General features: G+C 41.0%; 1 protein-coding gene across 2 annotated transcripts in view; it reads right to left on the minus strand.

The window, feature by feature from the left end:
* Nucleotides 1-22,580, minus strand: part of dcaf6 (ddb1 and cul4 associated factor 6) — a 37,040-nt gene that overhangs the window by 1,882 nt on the left and 12,578 nt on the right. The window contains exons 4-17 of one of the 2 annotated variants that reach the window (XM_034694475.1): nucleotides 22,226-22,411; nucleotides 22,032-22,145; nucleotides 21,105-21,240; nucleotides 19,003-19,214; nucleotides 16,680-16,773; nucleotides 15,282-15,404; nucleotides 13,569-13,919; nucleotides 8,394-8,453; nucleotides 6,783-6,987; nucleotides 5,029-5,138; nucleotides 3,294-3,645; nucleotides 2,356-2,494; nucleotides 871-1,027; nucleotides 686-774 (exon numbers count right to left, since the gene is read on the minus strand). In XM_034694475.1, coding sequence (XP_034550366.1) covers nucleotides 686-774; nucleotides 871-1,027; nucleotides 2,356-2,494; nucleotides 3,294-3,645; nucleotides 5,029-5,138; nucleotides 6,783-6,987; nucleotides 8,394-8,453; nucleotides 13,569-13,919; nucleotides 15,282-15,404; nucleotides 16,680-16,773; nucleotides 19,003-19,214; nucleotides 21,105-21,240; nucleotides 22,032-22,145; nucleotides 22,226-22,411 — 2,328 coding nt within the window. The remainder of the gene's footprint in view (nucleotides 1-685; nucleotides 775-870; nucleotides 1,028-2,355; nucleotides 2,495-3,293; nucleotides 3,646-5,028; nucleotides 5,139-6,782; nucleotides 6,988-8,393; nucleotides 8,454-13,568; nucleotides 13,920-15,281; nucleotides 15,405-16,679; nucleotides 16,774-19,002; nucleotides 19,215-21,104; nucleotides 21,241-22,031; nucleotides 22,146-22,225; nucleotides 22,412-22,580) is intronic. The other variant, XM_034694476.1, reaches the window with a different exon arrangement.

The following is a 22,580-nucleotide window of genomic DNA, read 5'->3' on the forward strand; positions in this document are numbered from 1 at the left end:
ACTTTAAACAGGACATTTCCCCACCTTTAGATACAAAGCCAACAGACTGTTGGGAATTGCTAGTACACTACGCAATGTTTACAGAACAGCAACATCAGAGCCGCTTTTCTGCCACCTGACTTATTATGAACCGGTTGCGGTCCTGGCTGACACCTGATCGAATACACACGTTTATTTTTCTCAATAAGAACGAGTAGACAGAAAACTGGACACTGTGAGTCTGAAGTACGTTTCTGTTAGTATTATGAGCCTTCACTTTATAAGATTATGTCCGCGGAGAATATTTTAATGAGCCTGATCATTGATATTCAGTGTTAAACATGTACACGTATTCAATACCGTCAGTTATGTGCATTTTGTTGCTGTAGAAAATACAATTTTGGGGAAAAACAAATGTATTTGGCCTTGTTTTTCACATAAGAATAATAATCTTTTTTTAATTGATTAAGCAATAATTGATTATAACAATTGAACATTTCCAAAAATCGATCACATAAAATACTTAAAATGTACATCCCTAATAGAAAGGTTTACTAAACACCATATTCTTACAAATGAACAGTTCCTTTATGTGGGGTTAAGTAGTTATGATGGTTGTTGCTGCTGTGTGGTGTCCTGTTTTTGTGTCCTGGTATATTTTTAAGGAACCAAAATCACCCACTGAATCAATCCCATGATGCCATACCTCATTGGCGAGGACTCTGTTGAAAGATGGCGACTGTTCGAGTGGTGACCAAATCTTGATGTCATAGTCTATCCCTGAAGAAGCTAGAACTAAAATAGACCAGAGGAGAAACAGTACATTAATAAACAGGGGAACATCATCACATCATTTGCTCATTGAAGCTGGAGGGGGGGGGGCAGACTCACTGGGGTCGTAGGGGTGTGGCTGCAGACAGTTCACTACATGGTTGTCAGCTTCCAGCAGCATGAGGTGCTCCCCCGTGTGTCTGTCCCAGATGAAGATGTGACCACAGTCTGAGCCACTCATCACAAAGTTGTTGCCCCAAAAACAGGACTCCTTTATCTGCACAGTAAAGATGAAAAAAACAATAACTATAAACTTCTGCATCATGCTCCAAAAGATGGAATAGTTTGACATTTTGGGAGACAAGGTTATGTGCTCTTTCTCTTATAGTAAGACAAGAAGACTGACACAAATCTCATATGGTGCATTTCAGAAAATCACAAGCTACATTTTAAAATTTTCCTTGTACCATTAGTTTCATCATCTTCTGCTGACTCATAACTCTATCTTTTTTAAAACCCAAGTATCATTGATTACATTAGCAGGACATTTTGCCCTCCTTAGCAGGCAAGCTAAACCTGACTCAAACGCAGGCTGCATGTTACCGGACCAAAACACCGCAGCAAAATATAAGGTGCATTTCGACCAAGAGTTCCGGGGTCTTTTAGCCCCCAGAACTACTTTCCCCGGAACTAAAAGGTTCCTGTGCCCCCATTATTGTCTGTGTTTCGACCACGGGCTGAACTCCTGGGTAGATTGTGCAAATCAGGCCAGTGACGTATGGAGAAAAAAAATTATATTGAATCCTATTTTGAAATCTTAATAAAAAACTGAACTAGTATGCATTTCCAGGAACTCCCTCTGTGTTTCAACAACTGTGTAAACTCCACAAACACCGTAACGTTCAACCGAAAGTCCCAGGACCTTTGAAAAGTACTACCCCCCAAGCAGGGGCTTTTCAGGGGGGAGATTATCTACCCCTGGGTAGAGGGGTAAAGTCCCTAGTTCCGGGTCAAGGTTCCTGCGGTCCAAAAATGTATATAGACGACATGACAGCTGAGGTGCAAAAGGTTTAGAGCTCCCCCTATTGACTGGCTGCAGTATAGGTTACAAACTCTGCATTCTCCATGTTAATAGAGTATATATGACTGTAAGTATAATACATGTCAAATACATTTTTTCCATTATAATACATTTTTACCATACTGATCTATGTATGGTAAGAAGAAAATGAGTTTAATTTGTTGTTGTTAAAAATGAAATATAACACCATGATTGACAGTGATAACAGGACTTCAAGAGTTCACTGCACCTGTGTGTTTGCCAGGAAAATCTTTTTGTGAGCAAATTACACAAACCGTAACGTATGTTTGTGAACTTCAGAGAGGTTGGCAGGCTCAGGCTTGTAATCACCCTGTTTCCTGTGCTTATGATTAGCTAGCACCATTCTCCAGCTTTGTCCTCAACACACCAACACTTATGTGGTATCCATCCTTGCTTCTCCAAGGTGACCGAATGACAAATTTGTCTCTAAGTCAATCAGTTCGGCCCAGTAGGTTAGTTCCTAAGGTCCCTTGAGTGATACAGTGTATATGTCTGAGCTGTACCATTGTCCTTGAGTTGCGATGGCCCTTGTAGACCATTTTGACTGAAGGTCTCCTGATATTCTGCGTCTCGCTCTCCTCCATCTCCCTCCTCTCTTTCCTCCTGCGAAACAGCTCCTGGATCCGAGCGGCTGCTGAGCGCCTGTGATATGAAAGAAATCCAGCACATGTGATTATGAGGCCCTTGCGAAATGAAAACAAAAGACACAAGGCCATGCTGTCACTGATGCTCATGAACCTCATGCTTTAAATCTTAAGTGAAATTGATGCTGGTATCATCAAGTCAACCCAAAGCAAAAGAGAGCAGGCACGGCAAACAATAAAACTGATCACAGGTCTCACGTTTTTTTGTCAAACCCTTTTCGTTGATGATATGGCAGAAGTGTCGCAAAATTAAACCAGACATACTGAGCTTGTGTACAATCAAAATTCAGAAGTAAAATCTTTGTCTCCTTTCCATCCGGATCTCATGCACATTTCTTTTTTCACAGTTTGTCCATCGTCTCCATTTCCTTTCCGTTCACAATCCTCAAAATGCAGCTTAATGCCGTTTCTCACACTTGCTGTGGAGTGAGTACTCACATGCAAGTCACTCCAAATCTACAGTAAGCTGTGTGAGTGTTAGTTCTCTATGAGTGAGTCCAAACACACCCTGTTGTTTTCATTCTACACACATCATGAAGTGTTGTTTCTCAGCTTCACATCACACACCTGACAGGTTAGATGCTTTAAGTGACCAGTGCAAGAAATCATTACCTGATCATCCTATCTCCTACAGCAGATCCTCTGGAATTAAATCTATATTTGTAGTGAAACAGTCATCACAAGAAAAAAAATCCCAGCACCCATCCTGTCTAAGTCATATTTCAAAAAGGAGTGTAATTTGAAGATAAAACCTGCTTTAAAAAGAAGATGATGATGATGCCGGGTGTTTAACGTACCTTTGTCCCTGTCCTCTGAACCTGGCTGATGGGATGAGAATGGGATCATCATCGCTGTCATCAGAGTCCTGGTGTGCTCGTGCAGGCTGGCTCTGGCTCTGGCTCTGGCCCTCCCCTCCTTCCTCCTCCCTGGCTGTGGGCTCCGCTCTCCTGCAGCCCCCTGAGGTGTCCTCTGTACCTTCAGACTGGCTCCTCTCTTGTGATGAAGCTGCTGCGGTGCTGCTGCCTCCCGAGGAGCTCGCTGCTGGGGCCTGAGTTGACGAGCTGCTTTGAGCACTGGAGCAGGAAGCGTCACAGGGTGGCTCTGTGGAGGTGGCAGGCACACTCTTTGGCCCTGAAGACTCTTGGCGAGCTGGAACAAAATATAAATATCAGTAGGTTTGTTAACCTGTAACTTAATACCTGATCAACAGTGTTAATTTCGTTAAAGAAATTATGACAAGAAATGTTCGTCAACGATTCATTTTTTCAAGATGAAAATGAGACTATGACGAGCTAGAGTGCATCACAGGTAATAAAAACTCTGACAAAAATATGTTCGGATTTTGTTGAGACGATGACGAGACGAAAACATTATTGGCGGACTGTCAGGCATTCAAGATCCATGTTTCCCCCGTTGTGCGTCTAATCTTTAGAAATAAAAGTGATGCCTTCCTGTGACAGGCTGAGTTATTATCTGAGGGGCGCAGTGTTAGCTTGGTCTCTACCTGCAGCAGGTGTGCTTTATGGCCCAGCTCTCCTCACCTCCATGCATCTGTCTCATCTTCATTGAAGATTTTTACCCCCGGTGTGCATTAATACAAAGACACAACCGGGGGACGTCTGTTTAATATTTGATGTTTGCTGTTTTTGCCGCTATTACCATAAAAAGCTCCGTGTCTAGAGCTTGATTTAATCCAGTTTGGTGATACATCAGACACCTTCAGTAAGTTTTGATCAACTCCTACTCATCAAAGATGCAGATGCATTTCAGAGTGGCGTGAACTGAATGTCTGTCCAGTGCGCCTGTCACTGCAGGTGCATTCAAGGACCGTCATAAATGTACAATACAGACTTTTCTGTGAGTCAAGAGAATAAAGGGCTGAAAAGACTAAAATGTGACTAAAATTAACAGGCATTTTCATCTCAAGACTAAGACTAAGACTAAATCTAAAGTAGCTGCCAAAATTAACACTGCTGATCAAGATGTAAACAAAGTAGATGTGCTGCATTGATCAGCTTGTTTTCAAATGTTTGTAAAATGCATCTTTCTTCTGTGTAATTTTCCATGTGTGCAGCAGTGCTGTCAATATAAGATGGCCCTGCAGCCTCTTCAGGGCAACATTACTGCTTTTATTGTTGTTTACCTTGACCTGGAGAACACATGACCCTGAAAAATCAATGGGCTGAGAAGAGAAGAAATGTCTTTGTAAAACCCAGTTTAACCAAGAGCATACTAACGTACGTTTGAGTCCTGAAACAGGAGTGGAATATCATTTGTTATCCTTAACTCTCAGTTGTATTATTAAATAAAATCCATAAACAGATAATGTTAATGTTTTTAGTCTAAAACGTTAACCTCAGTATCTTAAATGTATGTCATTTGCAGTATTGTCCAGCAGCTTTCCTGTCAGTTACACATCAATGGTTATAGAAGCAGCACTTTGCATTAATGACCACAACAAACCAAGCCCAGCTGTCAGTGTGGCGAGCTGTCAGAGGGGAAGCATACTTACTCTCCTACAGCAGGACTCACCTTGCTCTGACACTGAAGTCTCTGTAGACACACTCTCTTTGCTCTGTACAGTCACAGTCTCTGATGTTTTGGGTCCTCCGCTGCCCAGAGAGCTGGATGTGCTGCTGCTCCTGATGAGGAAGATAGAACAGTGACTGAGTGCTACATGTCTCTCAGGGTTTGGCTGCATGGTGTATCACTTTTAGGGCTTTATTATAACTTGATTTATGTGTTAATTGCATGCAATCGTGTCCCTCTTGGCACACTGTAGTTAAGCTGCAGCAGTGTCTTCCTGCTTCCTTCTATTGCAGTGATATGAAATAATGAAACCACTCTGATTGGCGCATTTCACTTTAAAACCCTCACAGAGGGCTCAGCTATCATGTCAAAAGTGATATACACTTTGAGTTAAACAGATTTAAAGCATCACTGAAGCACTTTGAGCAGGCAGGCAGAGCACTGTTTTGGAGTCCCCAAATCATAACAGACCAGTTGATGAAAATAAATCGTTGTACATGCACTCCTGCATTATTCTCTAATTCTTTAGAAAAAAACAAACACCTTTTCTCACAGAATAAGCACTTTGAAGCTGTCTCCCATCCTTAATTTTTGGTTTGGGGCCATACATTTTAAGCTTGTAGGGGGTCAGCTCCAGACTACATTGCTGACCTCTTGAATCCCTACAAGCCATCATGTAACCTCAGATCCTCCGGTAGGTCTTTAGTAACTATTCCACGCTCAAACAGAAAAACAAAGGGTGATTGAGAATTTTCTGTTCGTGCCCCTAAGCTGTGGGATGACCTGCCAGAGGATATCAGGGAAGCAGACACACTGTTGTCTATTAAGTTGCTTTTAAAAACTCAATATTTTAGACTTGCTTTTGATTGATTTTATGGTTTATTGCTTTGTTCCTTGTTTTATTACTTCTGCTGGATAATGACATGCTCTTAACTACTGCCTACTGCTTTTTAAAATTGTTTGTAAAGTGCTTTGTAATTTGTTTTGAAAAGCGCTATATAAATAAAGTTATTATTATTATTATTATTATTATTATTGTTTTTTTAAAGTTATATTTTTGGCCTTTATTTTATAGGACAGCTGAAGATAGACAGGAACTGTGGGGAGTAGAGAGTTGGGGAAGACATGCAGGAGACCCCTGCGACAACGACTCTAGCCTCTGCATATGGGGCGCTTAGACCCATCATCATTATCTTCATCTTCACCTTCATCATCATCATCATCATCATCATCATCATCATCATCATCATCATCATCATCATCATTATTAGGGCCCGAGCACCGCTGGGGGCAAAGGCCCTATTGCAACCCTAAGGGTTATTATTATTCTTCCACCTAGGGAATCCTAGTTATTATTATTATTACAGGTGTAGCAGTGCAGAATTTATTTGAATAATAAATCTAAAAGTCAAGAATATAAAGTACATTTCATTGCATTAATTCAATTCTCAAATCAAGTCTCAGGTGAAAATCACTTTACATTGTTAATATGGTTTTTAAATGCAAAGTAACATGCCATTAAATATAATGTTATTTGCGAATAATTATTAAAGCAATTTAGCAACTAATCAGGATTTTGAAAAATGATTGTTTGACAAACGAAAAAAATCCCAGAGGAACCAGAAAATATACTAAATTATATGCATTTATATATTCCAAAGGTTAAACCAAATACTACTCTTTAGCAAAGAGCTACTGAACTGAATACAGTATTTAAAAAGTGAACAAGAAGCATTTTATGACTGCACCTAACTCACCACTCATCTGTAAAGTCCAGCTTGATGGTGCTGGTGGTGGTTCCCTCTGAGCTGTAGTGCAGGCTGAGGACTGGCTCTGCTGCACTGGACCGACTGGTGCTGGGCATGGAGGAGGTGGAGATGGAGGTGGAGGTGGTAGGAGCAATGCTGCTGACTTGTACAGAAACAGGCTGATCAGTAGAGGAACTTGCAGCTTCTGCTGCTCCTGAGAGGAGAGAGAGAAAGACACATGGGAAAAGAAATGGAGAGCGTTATAATCTGTTCTGTTCGATCCAATCAGTCTGATTATAAGTTTTAGCTCAGAGTATAACTCCTTGTTGTTCACAGCATGATATTAGTGGTGTTAGAGCACACAGGAAACATGCAAACTTCTGTTGCATCATCTTCCTGTTGGGTAACAACACCCAACGGTAATGGGAACATGCAGCAGACATCAATAAAGCAGACAGTGGGGGCACACGGTGTTACAGACGTGAGGACGATCACCAGCCACAGCAACGAGACACAAACACACCAGGACACAAGACAGACAGAAGTCAAAGCCCCCGATAATCTTACACCTCAAGTAGCTGTTACAGTGGTGGAACTATCAGGCCTGTATTAGACTTGTACTCTAATTATCTCCCTCAATAAAACATATGACTTCATGTAAATACATCTGGTAAGCACTTTACCTGTTATTAAACTGCAATTTTTACCATTATCACTACACTATTTGGAAATATTTTTGATGACTTGCTATAATATGTTTCCACATCATTATCCAGTATTATCTAGTGTTTGTTTTTATGATGCATCAAGTCACACATCAAGTCCCTTTACACTACTGCCTGACGCAAACTTCCCCTATTAGGTATTTGTTATCCTATTTTGTGTAGTATAATGTAATTGTTAATACTGTGCTATGACCTGATTATTACATTGTAATTACACACTGTGGATTCTAGGGTAAGACAGATTTATTCTCTTTATCAAGGACTGGAGGATGATTGGAACAGAGTGCAAACAAAGAGAGACAGGAGACATTAAAGCAATGGAAGTCAGACTGTGAGGAACTATTGGACACAGCAGGGATGCACCGACCCTATACTGAGACACAGGTCCAATACTGACTCAAGTCGTTGGATCAATCGGGTCATACTGGGCCATTCTATTAAATATAAATCTGTGTTTAACATCAGCAGCCAGCTGAGCGACCACTTTGACTGGAGGATGGCAGAGGGAGCAAAAGTGTCAGCTGCTTGGAGGTGTTTCTTATTTGCCGTGCCAACATGTTCCCTGGCTTCTCTTTATGTCCGCGCATTTGCTGAGTTTGTTTTACAAAATTAGCAAAGTGATTCACAAGTCAAGTCTGATGTTGCCTTACGCATGAGAAAGGATCACTTTCCTGTGAGGCAGAGATGTTAACTACTAAACACTACTATCTGATTTGCACTTGTTAATACCAAACGCCCAAGCACTGACATCATGACCGAAAAAGTCCCATCGGTGCATCCCAAAGAGAATCTCTTTCTGTTTTTGTTTTTGTGAGGGAGGGTGAAGACGACACAGCTAGTAGCAGGGTGGGGGGTGGGGGGGGGGGGTGTTGTGGGGGAAAGGGGGGGGACGCACCCTGCTGTTCATCAAGAGTCATGGATCCCAGCTGTTTGTTTACCACAGACGAGGGGGAATCTGGAACACAAATGAGACCGACTAAACATCGGACACACAGGTCCAACCTGAGGACTCACACAGTCAAGACGCACAGAGGTTAAAAACTTTGAACTCAAGTTTTAAAAAAAACCAACAAGACATGATCCAGGCCAAGCAGGAGGAGCTGTAAAACCATTCACCGGAGAAAAGCTTCATTTGATTAGAGGGGAGATTATTTCTCATTCTGTATGTGCAGCGTCATGAGATCAGAGATTAGTATGTCTGAACATGAACATGGACATGACACATTCACACATGCTCACTGCTAAGACATGTTTGGCCTGTTTATTGATAACAAACAAGCTAACTGTAAGGTACTACATGAAACTAAACATTATAATTTAAGGTCCAGTGTAATAGGGGAGAACAGGGCTGGTTGTCACACGGGTTGGTTGTCACACTCGTTATATCTCGCCACCAGATGGTGCTGTCTCTCAAATTGGGGTATGGACATTTCCAGAATTAGGATCAGAGCTCACCTACATAGTCTTCTCTGGAGTAAGACAGCTGAACTTGAGGTGAGAGGACTTTTTGTGTTTTTCATGTCAAACTGTAGATATTCAGCTCCTCAGTATTTTTCTTCTAGGCTTTTAAACAATGGGTTTATAACAAAACAAGTGTTACCCTTACAAAGTGTGAGGGGAAAGCTATAGTTTAGATTTTTATTAGCTTGTTAACTACTTGTTAGATGGTTGTTAGCCTTGATGCTAGCAAAAAATTCCAGTTGGCAAAATCATGCATGGTGAAATGAGTTGGAGTGTGCAGACCCTACATTTTCCATCACTGTAACTCAGACAGTGAATGCATGTAGCTTAGTTGAGTAGGCCATTATTGTTAGGCCTATTTGTTTTGTTCTTTATGTTGTTATATAGGCTGGCCTAAAGATGTGTTTCCTGTTCATGTTCCTTGCTCATTTTATGTTAAAATACATTAAGTTATGTAGGCCTATCACTTGTCAGTGCAATTAAACTTTCAAATTTAGTTCTACCTTCTTGCCTTTTTAAAAAAATAATTTTCTCATTTAAATACCATTGACAACCATCCCTGTGATGGGATTGGTTGTCACAATGTGTCAGAGTGTCTTTGATAGTTAATTGCCTCTTTGTTACTATGAGTTGAAAAAATGAGAGCACCTTAAGCTTCAGTTTAATGTAGGAATGACTATTGAAAGATGTTTTAATGATGAGCAATCATCAATTAAGTAAAAAGTGTGACAACCAACCCTGTTCTCCCCTACTCTTCTTCTGAACCCTCAAAACAAATCAAATGTTGCCTTTCTCTACATTTAATTTTGATATAAAATACAGGTGAAGGAGATTCAAGAGTCAAACAATAACTCAATTTTTTTTCATCACATTGGTGCAACATAAAACAAAAGTGGCCCTTCCTTCACCATGTCCCATTCAGACACACCCTGTTGCTTTAATATGCTGTAAATGTTACTTGTTGCCATTTGGCTCCTCTGAACTGTAAACTAATCACATTGTCTGAGTGTCTGAATCTAATCGTGCCTCGAGGGTGCACAATGAATGAGCAGAGTCATCAATGGACCATCATTCTTTTAAGATGCAATGGATGAATAATTGCCAAGCAAACACAACATGAGCTTTTTAAGTCACAAAGTAGCACCTCATCATTTCTTAACACCTTCAAACGTTAGAGAACGTGTAGCTGAATCCAGAAACTGAGAACTGTGGCACTAGATTCACTTTGAGGTGAGGTGGTGAACACTTGCAATGCAACCATGTATATTTTGATTTGATAATCCTGTATGTTAAAAAAGCTTGTTTTTGTATTTACGTGGTCAACACTATGTTTCTTTCACTGTTTCTTTTTCCTTTGAAATTATTCTTGGTGCTTTTCTTTTTGATGCTCTCTCTCTTTACTACTGACAAAAATAGTACAGATTGCTAAATATGGCACTTTGTGAAATGTAGTCGAGGAGCACAGCCTAAATCAGATTAAGTAAAAACACAAATATATAAAGAAATTGTTCAAAACTAAAGCAAGTCTGTGAACATTATCTCTACAGTTTAAAATCACAGATCACATACAAACACATATGCACACCATGCGTATTTAAAATATTATCATTGTTGAACTGTTCTTTTATATCTATTTGTGCTGGTCTCCATGTTTGTTGAAGTCTCTTTTATTGCATACAGTGATCCTAGTGATCCTTACTTTTACTTGTTTTTAAAGCTCTTAACAGCCTTGCTCCTCCATACATCACTGATCTGCTGTCATTTCATGTTTCAACTCGATCACTGAGGTCCTCGAATGCTTCCCTTTTAAATGTTCCTTGAGTGTCTCACACAAGCACCAGCCAGAGAGATTTCTGTTTTTATGCCCCTTAACTGGGGAACTCTCTGCTTCTGGACATTAAAACGGCGAGCTCTCTGGGTGTTTTTAAAAGTAAACTTAAGACCTACCTTTTTAATCTAGCTTTTAATCTGGAGTAATTTATTTTCAGCCTTGGACTGCATTATTACTTTTACTATTTTTATTCTTATTTTTATTCTTCTTATTCTTATTATTCTTCTTATTTTTTTTTAATCATTAAAAACATTTTTATTATGATTTAATCTTTACCATTTTAATCATTGCTTTGACATATATTTATCTTATTTAATTATTTATTTATCTATTTATTTCTTGTATTCATCTGATCTTGTTAACGCTACCTTATTTTTAACTTTTCTTTCCACTATTACTAATTTTATCAATTTTTACTGTATTCATTTTATTTTATTTTAAAGTATTTTATTTATCATCATGCCTTTTATAATTCTACTTTTTGCTGATGTTTTTGACTCTGTTATTCTGTGAAGCACTTTGGGCTGCATGTCTTTATGTATGAAAGGTGTTATATAAATAAAGTTGAGGTGAGTTGAGTTGAGAGTTTGTTTTTAATGGTTGTAGTATCTCAATCTCAATACTTAACACTGTTTGAATCTTGAAGCGACAGGGCCTGCAAAGTAGCCATGGCTAGACACCTGTATGCGTGGCATCTACTTTATACAGTCTATGAAGCAATGTCTCATGCATTTATCCCTGTCAAATAAATAAGTAAATAAATAAAAATAAACAAACATCATGATATAAATCCCTCAGTCTCAGACAAGCCATTTATAAAAGCTTCCACTCCAAAATAATTTTGAGGTAGCATTCCCTGGGCAGCCTGTGAGATACCTGGTGACACTCACCATCAGATATAACTTGTTACCATTTCTTCTGTGTGAGAATTATGGGCCATTCTGTGGAGGTTCCTTTGAGTGGCAATGCTTAATGTTGCAGCTACTTGACTCTAAATGTTGCAATTATTATTATCAGTCCTCCTCCTTATGTGATCACTATTATAGATGCATTCATTATCTGTTACAATTATCATCAGTCAAACTCATTCTTTTTTATTGCTGGTATTGTAGCCATAAATCTATATTACTAATCAATCGAACTCACTTTTTCATATAGCAAACATAGCAGGTCTAGACCATACTCTGTGTTATATTACTAACAAAGACCCAACATCAAGACAGGATAAAACCCAGTCTCAGCTTAGTGACAGGACTCAGTCTGATCTCATCTTAATCCACCATGAGCAGAGCACTTTGCAGCATTTAGCAAGTTACAGCAACAAGGACAAACTTCCTTTGACAGGCAGAAACCTTGAGCAGGACCAGGATCATGTTAGACACACATCTGCCTGGACCGAGTTGGGGTTGAAAAGAGGGATAGAGGAGATTAAGAGAGAGAGTGTGGATGATATTGGTGAGTGTTGTTGTTATAGTCATTTTATTTATTTGTCTTTACCCATCAATCTATTTATCTCTCCTTGTATCCCACTGCCTCAGCAGACAGCTGTTCACCACAAGTCTGGTTCTGCTCGAGGTTTCTACCTGTTAGTAGATTTTTTTTCTTGCTAAATGTTGCCAAGTGCTAGCTCATGCTGGCCTTCTGTACAATATATCACAAAGGGCACTTTTTAAACTGTCTTTATAGCTTCAGTTTTAATTTGAAAACTGCCCACGATGCATTTATTCATGGAGAACTTTGTGAGAATGACACAAAGCAAGAACATTAAAATATGACAAAGGTAAAGCCAGTCATGTTATCCTTGTTTGTTGTTTTATGTCTAAAAAGGGCTTTAGTCATTCTAATTGAGATCAAACCAAAGTGAGTCAGGTCCAGCATTAAAGGGAAGCCGACTGATCAGTGTGTGTAACATCAAACGTGAATGAACAACAACAGGAGCCATGAGGACGCCAAAGCAGAGCTTCACACTGGCTGGTGCCACTCCAACAGGTGAAAACTCAAGCAACAGGTGGAGCGATGGAGTGAGAGCGTTAGTGAGTGAACAAACAGGAGAAGAGGTGACACGGTGACAGCTTCAGAGGTTAACAAACATCAAGGTGCATTGTAGTTGAATGGAAAGAGGATCAGTGTGAGATTAGTTCTAGCAAGATCTGGTCTGTCAGGAGTCTTTCTACAAACAAACATGTCTGCTGTTTTCTGCACAGAGGGGAGGTTAAGATGGCAGGGGGAGGCAAAGGGGGCCATGCGTACAGCCCGCATGGAAGGGGTGACGAGCTCAGAGGGGAGGGTAACCTGTAGGGGGTTGTGTCTCAGCATCAGCAGCAGCAGCTCTTTGGGACTGTCTCTCAGGGGCTGCGGAGGAAGAGGAAGAAGAGGAAGAAGAAGGGGCCGCTCGCTGACCCCGTCCTGGTGGGTCGGCCAGCCGGAGTAACCTCTGCAAACGCCTACACACTAAACTTATGGGCAGCCGGTGAGGACCGTACTCTGACAGAGAGGGAGAGGAGGAGAGGGAGAGTGACGCACAATTAGAAGACTGAGGGGAGGATGTGAGGAGGAAGAAGAAGGATGAGAGGATGCTGTAGAGGGAGAGATTGAAGTGAGGCTGCTGCTTGAGTGGAGTGGCTCCAACAAACAAACACACACACACAAACACAGAAACAAACAAATGCACACACACAGAAAAGACTGATGTGATACCTACTCGCTGAATTGGGGAGCAAAATGTGAATATATGGAATTGTTTTGCATAAAAAAAGGAGTAAATGCTGCATGTTTTACCTGACAGAGCAGGCTCTGAGGTGGATGTGGGTGTGGGCGTTGGTGTCGGGGTCTCTGCGCTCTCAGCCTGACTCCTCTGCTCTGAATCCGGTGAGGAAGTGACAGGAGAGGTCGAAGGGGCCGAACTCTCTACTGACGAGGAGCTGGAAGGGGGAGGAGCTGTGACAGTTGATGATGACCCTGAGGAGGAAGAGGAAGTGGATTTAGGCATGGCGGCGGCAGCGCCGGGACCGGGGGGTTCCTCTGAGGCGGCTGACCCTGCAGGCCTCTCAGGGGTGCTGGACTCCTGTGTGGAGTCTCCTGCGGGGGCAGCTGGAGTACTCGATGGCCCTTCTGGACGAGCAGCTGTTCCTGAAAATAAAAAGATGTTCATGATTAAGTGAGTTTTTACAAGATGAAGGGATGACCTTTTGAAACACGTTTACAATTTTTAGATAAAATCTTTTAAAATGCGAACCTTAAATCAACCTTTATCATAAAATACTCAGAGTTTATATTCAGTTTTTTTCAAAAATCTTCTTTAGGGATATGTAAGGAGAGGTCTACAGTTTATACTTGATTCTGATTGGTCGAAACTCAACAAAAACGGTGATTCATTCTCAACAGGAAAAGTGCCACGAGGGACAACCTCATCACACACTTCATTAAAGTCAATCCACGGAAAAGAGTTGTGGCTCATTTCACCTCTGCCTGTTGACACTGTGGCAAAAATGTTATTTCCTTGTTACATTCTTAATTGGTAAACAATGTGACAAAAATGTCTGAGGATGGAGTCATGAAATAATGACAGGTACTGGAAACAGATGTAAGAGCAGCCTTCAGGGTGATTAAGACCTCACTGCTTCACGTCAGGGTCTTGCTCACCCCGTAAGGGTTCTCACCTGCATAACCAGATGTTTACTTAACATGATTTCTAACATCATTTGGGAAAAGTGCACTTATTGCTGCCTGTGTAAACAGTTAGTCTGATCAAATTATGTAAATTTGAAAGTCTTTGTTTTATTAATTTTTGGTGGTGTTTGAGACAATTTTGTTTTTGTTTCCATTATTATGTAGTTTAATGCTACTCCTCATTTATTTGCTCAGATACTTAGTTTATTTTTCAATTTCATTCTTGATTTTTATAATTGGCTGCTATTGCATCTTTGTTTTATGGATAATGTGTCATTTCAATAAATGTTTTTCTTGTTTTGTTGTGTGGACCCCAGGAAGACTAGCAACCACAATGTGGAATCTAATGGGGATCTTGATAAATAAAGAAATAAAGAAATAAAGAAATAAATAGTCCCAGAACAGACAAAGTGAATCTGAGTTCAGGCAAAGACATTTTGAGTGTGAGGGTAGATTTTAGAGAAAATAATTAAATCGAACTATTAGTAGTATCGATTAGTAGCTTGGGTAATTCAAAACAAGGACTCTAAAGCCCTTTTCATATTGCCCATTCAAGGAGCAATAATTATGCCCCTGTTACATCCTATCTTCAATATCAGTGTCACAAAGGTGTGATGGTGGGATCAATTGTCCAATCATGGAGGAATTACAGGGGCAAGCTTGTGGAGCAGACAGGATGGAACAGTGTGTGTATTGGGACACCAATATTATGCTGTTGCGGGATCAATATAAAAGTACAAAGGCTTGATGACAGGGAAGAGCTTTAGTAAAAGTTAAGATGATTTGTAAAGAAGGTCATTACTCAAATCTAGTATGTCTCACCTCTGGGCCGTGTCTGAGGCCGAGCTCCTCTGTTGCTGCTCTGAGCTTCACTGGCCTCTTCAAACCACCGGGACAGCATGTCTGACATCCTCTGCATCAGAGACACGTTCGGACTCTGCTCTCCTGTAGGAGTGAAGGAGGAGGAAGATGTTCATAGTCTTATAGCTGCTGATCAGCAAAGCGGATGCATTAAGAGAAACATGAAGGGACTATGAAAACAACGAGGGTGTCGTAATGTTTGAATGACATTATTCAGAGGATTATTTTGTGTCTCATGTGGAGCTTCAGAAACGAATGAGGAGGTGAATCTAACTGTTGTGATGCAGTTAAGATGGTTTGAACTACTGATAACTCTCCCTGTAACGACAGGCTCAATGCACAGAGTTCTCACCCTACAAACAAGCTGAGCTTATTACCCTGAAAACTACTCGTGTCTGCACACTGGAAATCCAGATTTTTTTTCCCCAGTTATATTTACGGCCATGTTTTACTTTATTTGACAGGACAGCTGAAGGGACACAAGAAGACATGCTTGCATGGGTGTCAAACCTGAAACTGCTATGACAAGGATTATAGCCTCTCTATATGGGGCGCGCTCTTAAACCTCTAGGCAAACAGCGCTCTATAAAATCCTGATTTTAAATACGGAAATGTTTGGATTTTGGGTTTTTTATTGGTTTTAACACAGCTTTTAAATGTGTAAGGGGAAAACACTTACTGCTGGCTTATATACATGTATATATATACTGTTGTTGTTTGCTGTCATTGCATTATTTACTCCAAATCTACTACGTCTTTGCTACTTCAACAGTACTTGTGCAATGACAACACCTTATCTAATACTGGTATAAAAACACCTTTCATTTGGTAGCCTCAAAAGGAAAGAATATATCATTCACAGAGCTTTGCAGCATATCCTGTGATATCTGGCCTAATAAACTTTGACCTTTGTTTACGCAGGCAGACCATAGACTGTATAAAATATGGATGCAGTATCCGTGATGTCACCCATCTGTTTCTGAAGTCCTGATTTAAGGCCAATCAGCGGCGGCAGCCATATTGCTGCTGTCCAGCGATTGTGACGCAAAGAGGCGGGCTTTGAGCCTCCTAGCCAACAGCTACAGTGTTCCCGCCTGTCAATCAAGTCAGCTGTGCCTCTCATTGGAAGATTCATAATCTCAATAACTTCGAATTGCCGCATTATAAAAAAATTGTTGCCGCTTGAGGCAGAGGGAAATAATTGTTGTTTTGAAAAAAGAAAGTTTGGGCTGCATTCATTTATAGATTCTCAAAACGTTAGCGATTGTTTGGATACTGACTGAACTCAAATGGAGGGCCGGATCTTTAAATCGTGACTTTTACTTGAAACACACTTGTGTGTGTTTGCTCTGATCTCACCGTCTCTCTCCCTCTCGCTCTCAGGGCGAGCTCGGGGTCCCGTGTCAGACCAGTCACCTCGCAGACGAAGGCGCTTCACTGGAGGCTGCCTCAGCTGTGGAAAAAAACACACACACACACACATAGAAAAAGATTAGCAGTTTGTCAGTCAAGGCATGGTCAAAAATAGCTCTGCTGCCAAAGCAAAACACTGCTCGTCTCTGTCAGTGTCCTCTTTAATGTGCCCCCCCCCTCCTCCTCCTCCTCCCCCCTCCTGGCTGCACGGTGAGGGTGCCTTCACTTTCCAGTCCCCTGGCTCTCTCTGCAGGGCAACAGGCTTTGAGCCAGAAATAGAAAAAGGGGGCTCTTAGTGCAGGAACTATCAACTGCTCTACTCAGGAGATGTCATCAGGTCTGGATAAGGACTGAAAGTGGTGAAAAGGAGCCGAGGCTGAGCGAGATAGTAGAACGAATCGGAAAGAAAAGAGGCCCTGAAGAAATGAGGTTACAGGTGGAGGGAGAATGAGAGAGAGGGGTAATGAGCCCATGCTTGGCCGTGCCCTGCACCTCAGTCTGAACTATTTTGGACGCTAGATAGAGGAACACCGTGTGCGTCGGTCGCTGTATTTGGAAAGGAATGTGTGTGGTGGATGCATCTCGACACAGCTGAACTCACCACGAGGCTTTGAAGCTGTGGCACCATGATCCAGCACATTCAGACACACGTGAAGACCACATCTCACAAATACAAATGTATCTGAATACACTGTTTGTTATTTTTACGCGTTCTTCATTTAGCTAAACACCAAACTTAACGCTCCCTAAGACAAATGTGATGATCTGTATCATTAAAGATAAAGACAGAAGATGGATTTTAAACACTTCACTTTTCTCTGGTTTAACATTTTTCTTTTCTCCTCTGCTCTTCAGGGTCATTTGCACCGCTCGCTGCACTCCATCAGCCAGAACAGATTTAGCCCTGATGTCTGCAGCGCTCTTAGAGGAGCCCCTGAAGGTCCCTTGTTGTGCTTCTTCACTCACTGTTTGCACAGATGACATGTGCTTGTGTTTCTTCTCTGTAGAAGTCACGCTAACAGGTTCAGCTGTGTGAGTATGCATGACAGAAGAGGGACCCAACCTGCCCTAAAGTCACTAACAGAGGCTGTGCCGGATTATTTGTTTTTAACAGATATTCCATTTGGAGCTAGAACTCTTGATACAGCAGCAGTTTTTGACACATCAACACCTGTTTGATTGTTAAATCCTCATATCAGTGAAATACAAGCACATTAATGGCATGTGACAACGCGGCAGGCTGTAAAATCTGTCAGCCAGGTCACAAAATAACCAACACCCCCTAATCTAAACCTGATAGAAACAGTGGGAACTAAGACGCAGCACACAGTGTTGGTTTGTTGGCTGCTCAGACTCACTCTGAGGTAGAAATAATGTTATTTAGAACATGCTTTTCTCACGCCTGGGAGTCTGGGTGTTCATTTAAGGAAGGCAGACATAATGCGTTTTTTCGACTGCAGGAACTTTACCCTGGAACTATGTGCGTTTCGACCGGAGGAACCAGGGTCTAAATTTAGTTCAGGGGTAGATAATGTCCCCCTGAAAAGCCCCTGCTTGGGGGGGTAGTACTTTTCAAAGGTCCTGGGACTTTCGGTTGAACGTAACAGTGTTTGTGGAGTTTACACAGTTGTTGAAACACAGAGTGAGTTCCTGGGAATGCACACTAGTTTAGTTTTTAATTAAGATTTCAAAATATTATTCAATATCAATTTTTTCTCTCCATACGTCACTGGCCTGATTTGCACAATCCACCACGGACTTCAGCCCACGGTCAAAACACAGACAACAATGGGAACCTTTTAGTTCCGTTGAAAGTAGTTCTGGGTGCTAAAAGACCCTGGAACTCTTGGTTCGATGCACCTATATTTTCTTTCTCCAACTGTGCTCAGTCTGGCGTAGAGCGTGGATTGAGGGCTTTTAAATCACAATGTTGCAGGGGTGGTGAGCTCCATGGTCAATGACTGTCAGCCATCAGTGATAAATGATAGTGTCATCAACCGGACCAACCAAAAGTCCAGACTATCATGTTAAAATAATACATTCTATATAATATCAAAACCTAGGATCATACAGGATGAAATCTATAGATTCACTGATCCTCTCATTTTTCCTCCAGACCTCCTGTGAGATTCCCATACGAGACAAACGCCCTGACTGCTTGTGGATGTTTATTTTAAAAATGTCCTTGTAATCTTTTAAGCAGTCGCAAAGATATCTTCATCTGGACCAAGGAATTCAAACATGACCCTGAGAAAGCTCCTTGTCTCACCTCCTCCCTCCTCTCCTCAGACGGACCCTTCAGCTCTCTGGCCTGGTCGTCTTTGGGATCAAACAGGTAGATGTAATCAGAGGAGTAGCTGACCAGAACCTCCTGACCATCCTCGCTGTAACAGAGAGAAGTCACCCGGCACGACTTGTTGGACAGGTGAGCGGGAACGAACCTCACGCACATACCCGTTGTCCCCCGGCCCATGTAGTTACCTGAGGAGGAGAGAAGGAGTTCCTGAGTGACATGTTGATAAGAAGCCTCAGAACCAATAACAAAATCTTTGTACCCCAATTGTGGAATTATAAATCTATAAATTGGAGAAAAAAATGTCTATACTACTCTGCGTCTTACAGAAGAGGATTAGGGCCACTGAGAAAGGTTTTTAGAAGGTTAGGCCCATAAAAAGAAAAAAATCTCCCATTAAAGCTGCTGTTGGTAGGAATCATAGCTAATCTCCAATCCTCTGTCCTGATTGGTTAAGGGACGGCCTCTACTACGTCCTCCGATTGGTTATGAGTCTGGTGCTATCATGATTGCGAACGCCGATCTGTGTTGGGGGGGCTAAGAGGAAATCTGGTTGGGAGGGATAGTGTTGACATTCGAAGTCCCTCTCTCTGAAATTATGTTTACTCAATGACTACCAACAGCAGCTGTAAGTCAGAATTTAAAAAAAACAAAAGTGAGGCCAGTAGAAAAAATTTTGTTTCCCAAACATTGAATTTTTTTTTAGTGGTCCTAATCCTCTTCGATAGTGCCTTTACTTATACTCTTTTATTGTAGTTCTGCTGCTTTGATTAAGTCATGTTTGCTGAATATTCAAATTTCACAACCAATTTTTCTCTTTTCTTCTTGAGTCTATGAAAAAAACCTACCTCTAAAGGTTGGCTATTTCAATGGATATCTCAGATCTTTGCACTTACTGTTTGCAAACAACGTTACAAATTTTGTACTCAAGCAAGTAATTTTTATTCCCTTACTTCAGTTATTTTATAACATTTTGCTTATTTTTTCTGTTCTTATCCACCTGACATCACAGCGGGGTAATAACAATTGATTCAATAATTATAGTAGATTATATTTTCCTGGTGTGAGGAGGACAATAAAATATCAAATCAAAATATTGAAAATGTTTCCATGAAGAAAAAAGAGAATTCATTAGATGGGATGGGATTTTTGTAAAAAGAAAATTTAGAGTATTTGGAGCCCCCCTTATTTATTTTTTTTGTTTGTTTTTGTTTTGTTTTGGTTGATACATGTTGTGATGTGTGGATTAATGTAAACAAAAAAAGTTTGAAATAAAAGAAAATGTACTTCTTTTTTGACATTCTTTTTTCTTGTCACTCAGTGAGAACGAATGAGTTGAGCATGATGTGTGTTAAATAAATCAGTTCAAAGTTCTGTGTCCTAACTATTTTTTATTTGAAGATTCTCGGGGTTGAGATGAAACCTGATGCAGTATGAACTATCTTCAGAGTATCGGAAGTGTTGAACTATTTACAAGTCGCTCAATAACGCCTTTTCTCTGGTGGGCTTCTTGCACTGCTATGAAAGTAATCCCATCTTGGAAGAAGAAAGAAGTACCTTCTATTAAACTTTGTTGAACCGAGTTATCAGAAACACTTCATTTACAGAGAAGATGAGATTCAATTTATTCTTCAAAACAAACTTGAGCAATTTGAAAAGAGTTGGCATCCACTGATCTAATTTATAATCTATAAAACTCTGTATATGCAGTGGTAGGTGGCACTCCTTGGGAGGGCTGAGGGATGTTCTGTTGTTATACTCTGATGGAGACATTTTTGCCTCCTGTCAAGGAATATGTATATATATATCCACCTCATTGTAGGCGGTGAAGTCAGGCATTTGGAAAGTTGCCGTTTGTTAAATGAAAAGGTAAATGTTTATGTGGATGCTTTGTGTAGACCCTGTTTGTGCTTGTCAGCAAAAGAATAAAGAGGCATCCTCAGCACAGCAAGAATCAGACAACAAACCTCACAGGCCTGTTTCAATACCTCCATCTATCACCTTCACTTATCTGCAATTACAAAGAAGTGTAAACTCAAAGAAACACAGAACAGACAGAACTAAATTTGACAGTTTACCCGTCGCTCTGGTGCCCAACATGCGTCTGTCGTAGATTCGCACTGAGCTGTCTGAGCATCCCACGGCCAGGTAGTACGGCACCAGGGGGGAGATGGATATCGAAGTCGCTGCTCTCCGACAGTTTATCAGGATGTCCTGGAATCAGAGGAAATACAATCAGGTTTAATGAGTCTTATAGTTAAGGAAGCGCCGACAGATCAGATTAGAAGAGCCAGATTTTTACAGTCATGAAGATAAGCAGCACCAACAGTGAAGTTCAGCTGAGTAATTAAAATGATCTTCACCCAGTGTTTAATTCTCCAGACGTGGACGTGTATGTGTAACGCTGACAGGTTGTAGGATAATTAAAAGGAGGAGGTAACAGAGACTGGTAAAACTACTCGGACAGTTTTAAGGTCACAGGTACGGATCTCAGGCGTGAAATAGGAGAAGACGCAACACAATCTAGAACGACCTCTCTCTCTCTCTCACTTGCACGCACACACACACACATTCCAGGGCACTCGGCTCCCAGTGATGCGGCCTGGCTTGTAGCCAGTGAGGCTGTTTTCTGAATTACTCCTGAGACAGAAAGCTGTCAGCTCGTATAAGAAATGACCGAGATTAATTTCTGTCAGCACAATTAATGCCAAATTGATACTGATTGTGATAGCTGATGGGTTGACCAGTGAAAAAATAAAAAACACGGACAGACTAACGAATCAAAGAGGATGTTCAGTGCTTGAAATGTAGAAGGAATTAACTGCACTAAACATTCTCATTTGAATCTTTCTTCTATGACTACTAGAAGTACCGCACAGCTTCGCTTTTCTTTTCCAATCTTTGAAAATGTCATTAAGATCACTCCTCATTCAGAAACCTGGCAGGTTTGAATGCACAGTGAATCAGCAACTGAAAGAGAAAGAATATCACAGCTGTCACCGTACGTCTTTGCAGTCTTCTTTTGTGCAGCTCGTTTTCATGCGAAGGTCGAACCACCGCACCGTGCCGTCCTCCCCACACGACAGAAATGTGTAGGGGTCGTTTGGTACCGTCATAATCTGAAGGAAGAAAAGAAGAAGTAAGGAGGCAGAAACTGTGAGAGGACTATGTGTATTCCTTTGAGTCACCTGTTCAGTACCTCGTAGGCTGTCCCATAATGGCAGGTGAACTGACACTGTCTGTTGTACTCTGGACTCTTCTCAGTGTGTGTGTAGTAGATGATGCCGTCGCCTGAGCACGAGATGATCTCCTGACCGTTGGTGTGGGGCATGAACTTAGCGCTGAAGATGTTTGCCCGATGACCTGAACGTATTGACTTCTTGACCTGAGAGAGAAAACCAAACACATGTGATGGCTGAATGAAGCTGGGTGCTCTTCTTCACTGTTTGTCTCCAAGTCCTTCTTAAAATTACAAAAAGATATTGACTGACCTAAAATACCGTATTGACTAGAATATAATAAATAAGATGAGTTTTTATCCTTGAAATACATCG

Source organism: Notolabrus celidotus, chromosome 10 (assembly GCF_009762535.1).
Source record: "Notolabrus celidotus isolate fNotCel1 chromosome 10, fNotCel1.pri, whole genome shotgun sequence".
Lineage (NCBI taxonomy): Eukaryota > Metazoa > Chordata > Actinopteri > Labriformes > Labridae > Notolabrus > Notolabrus celidotus.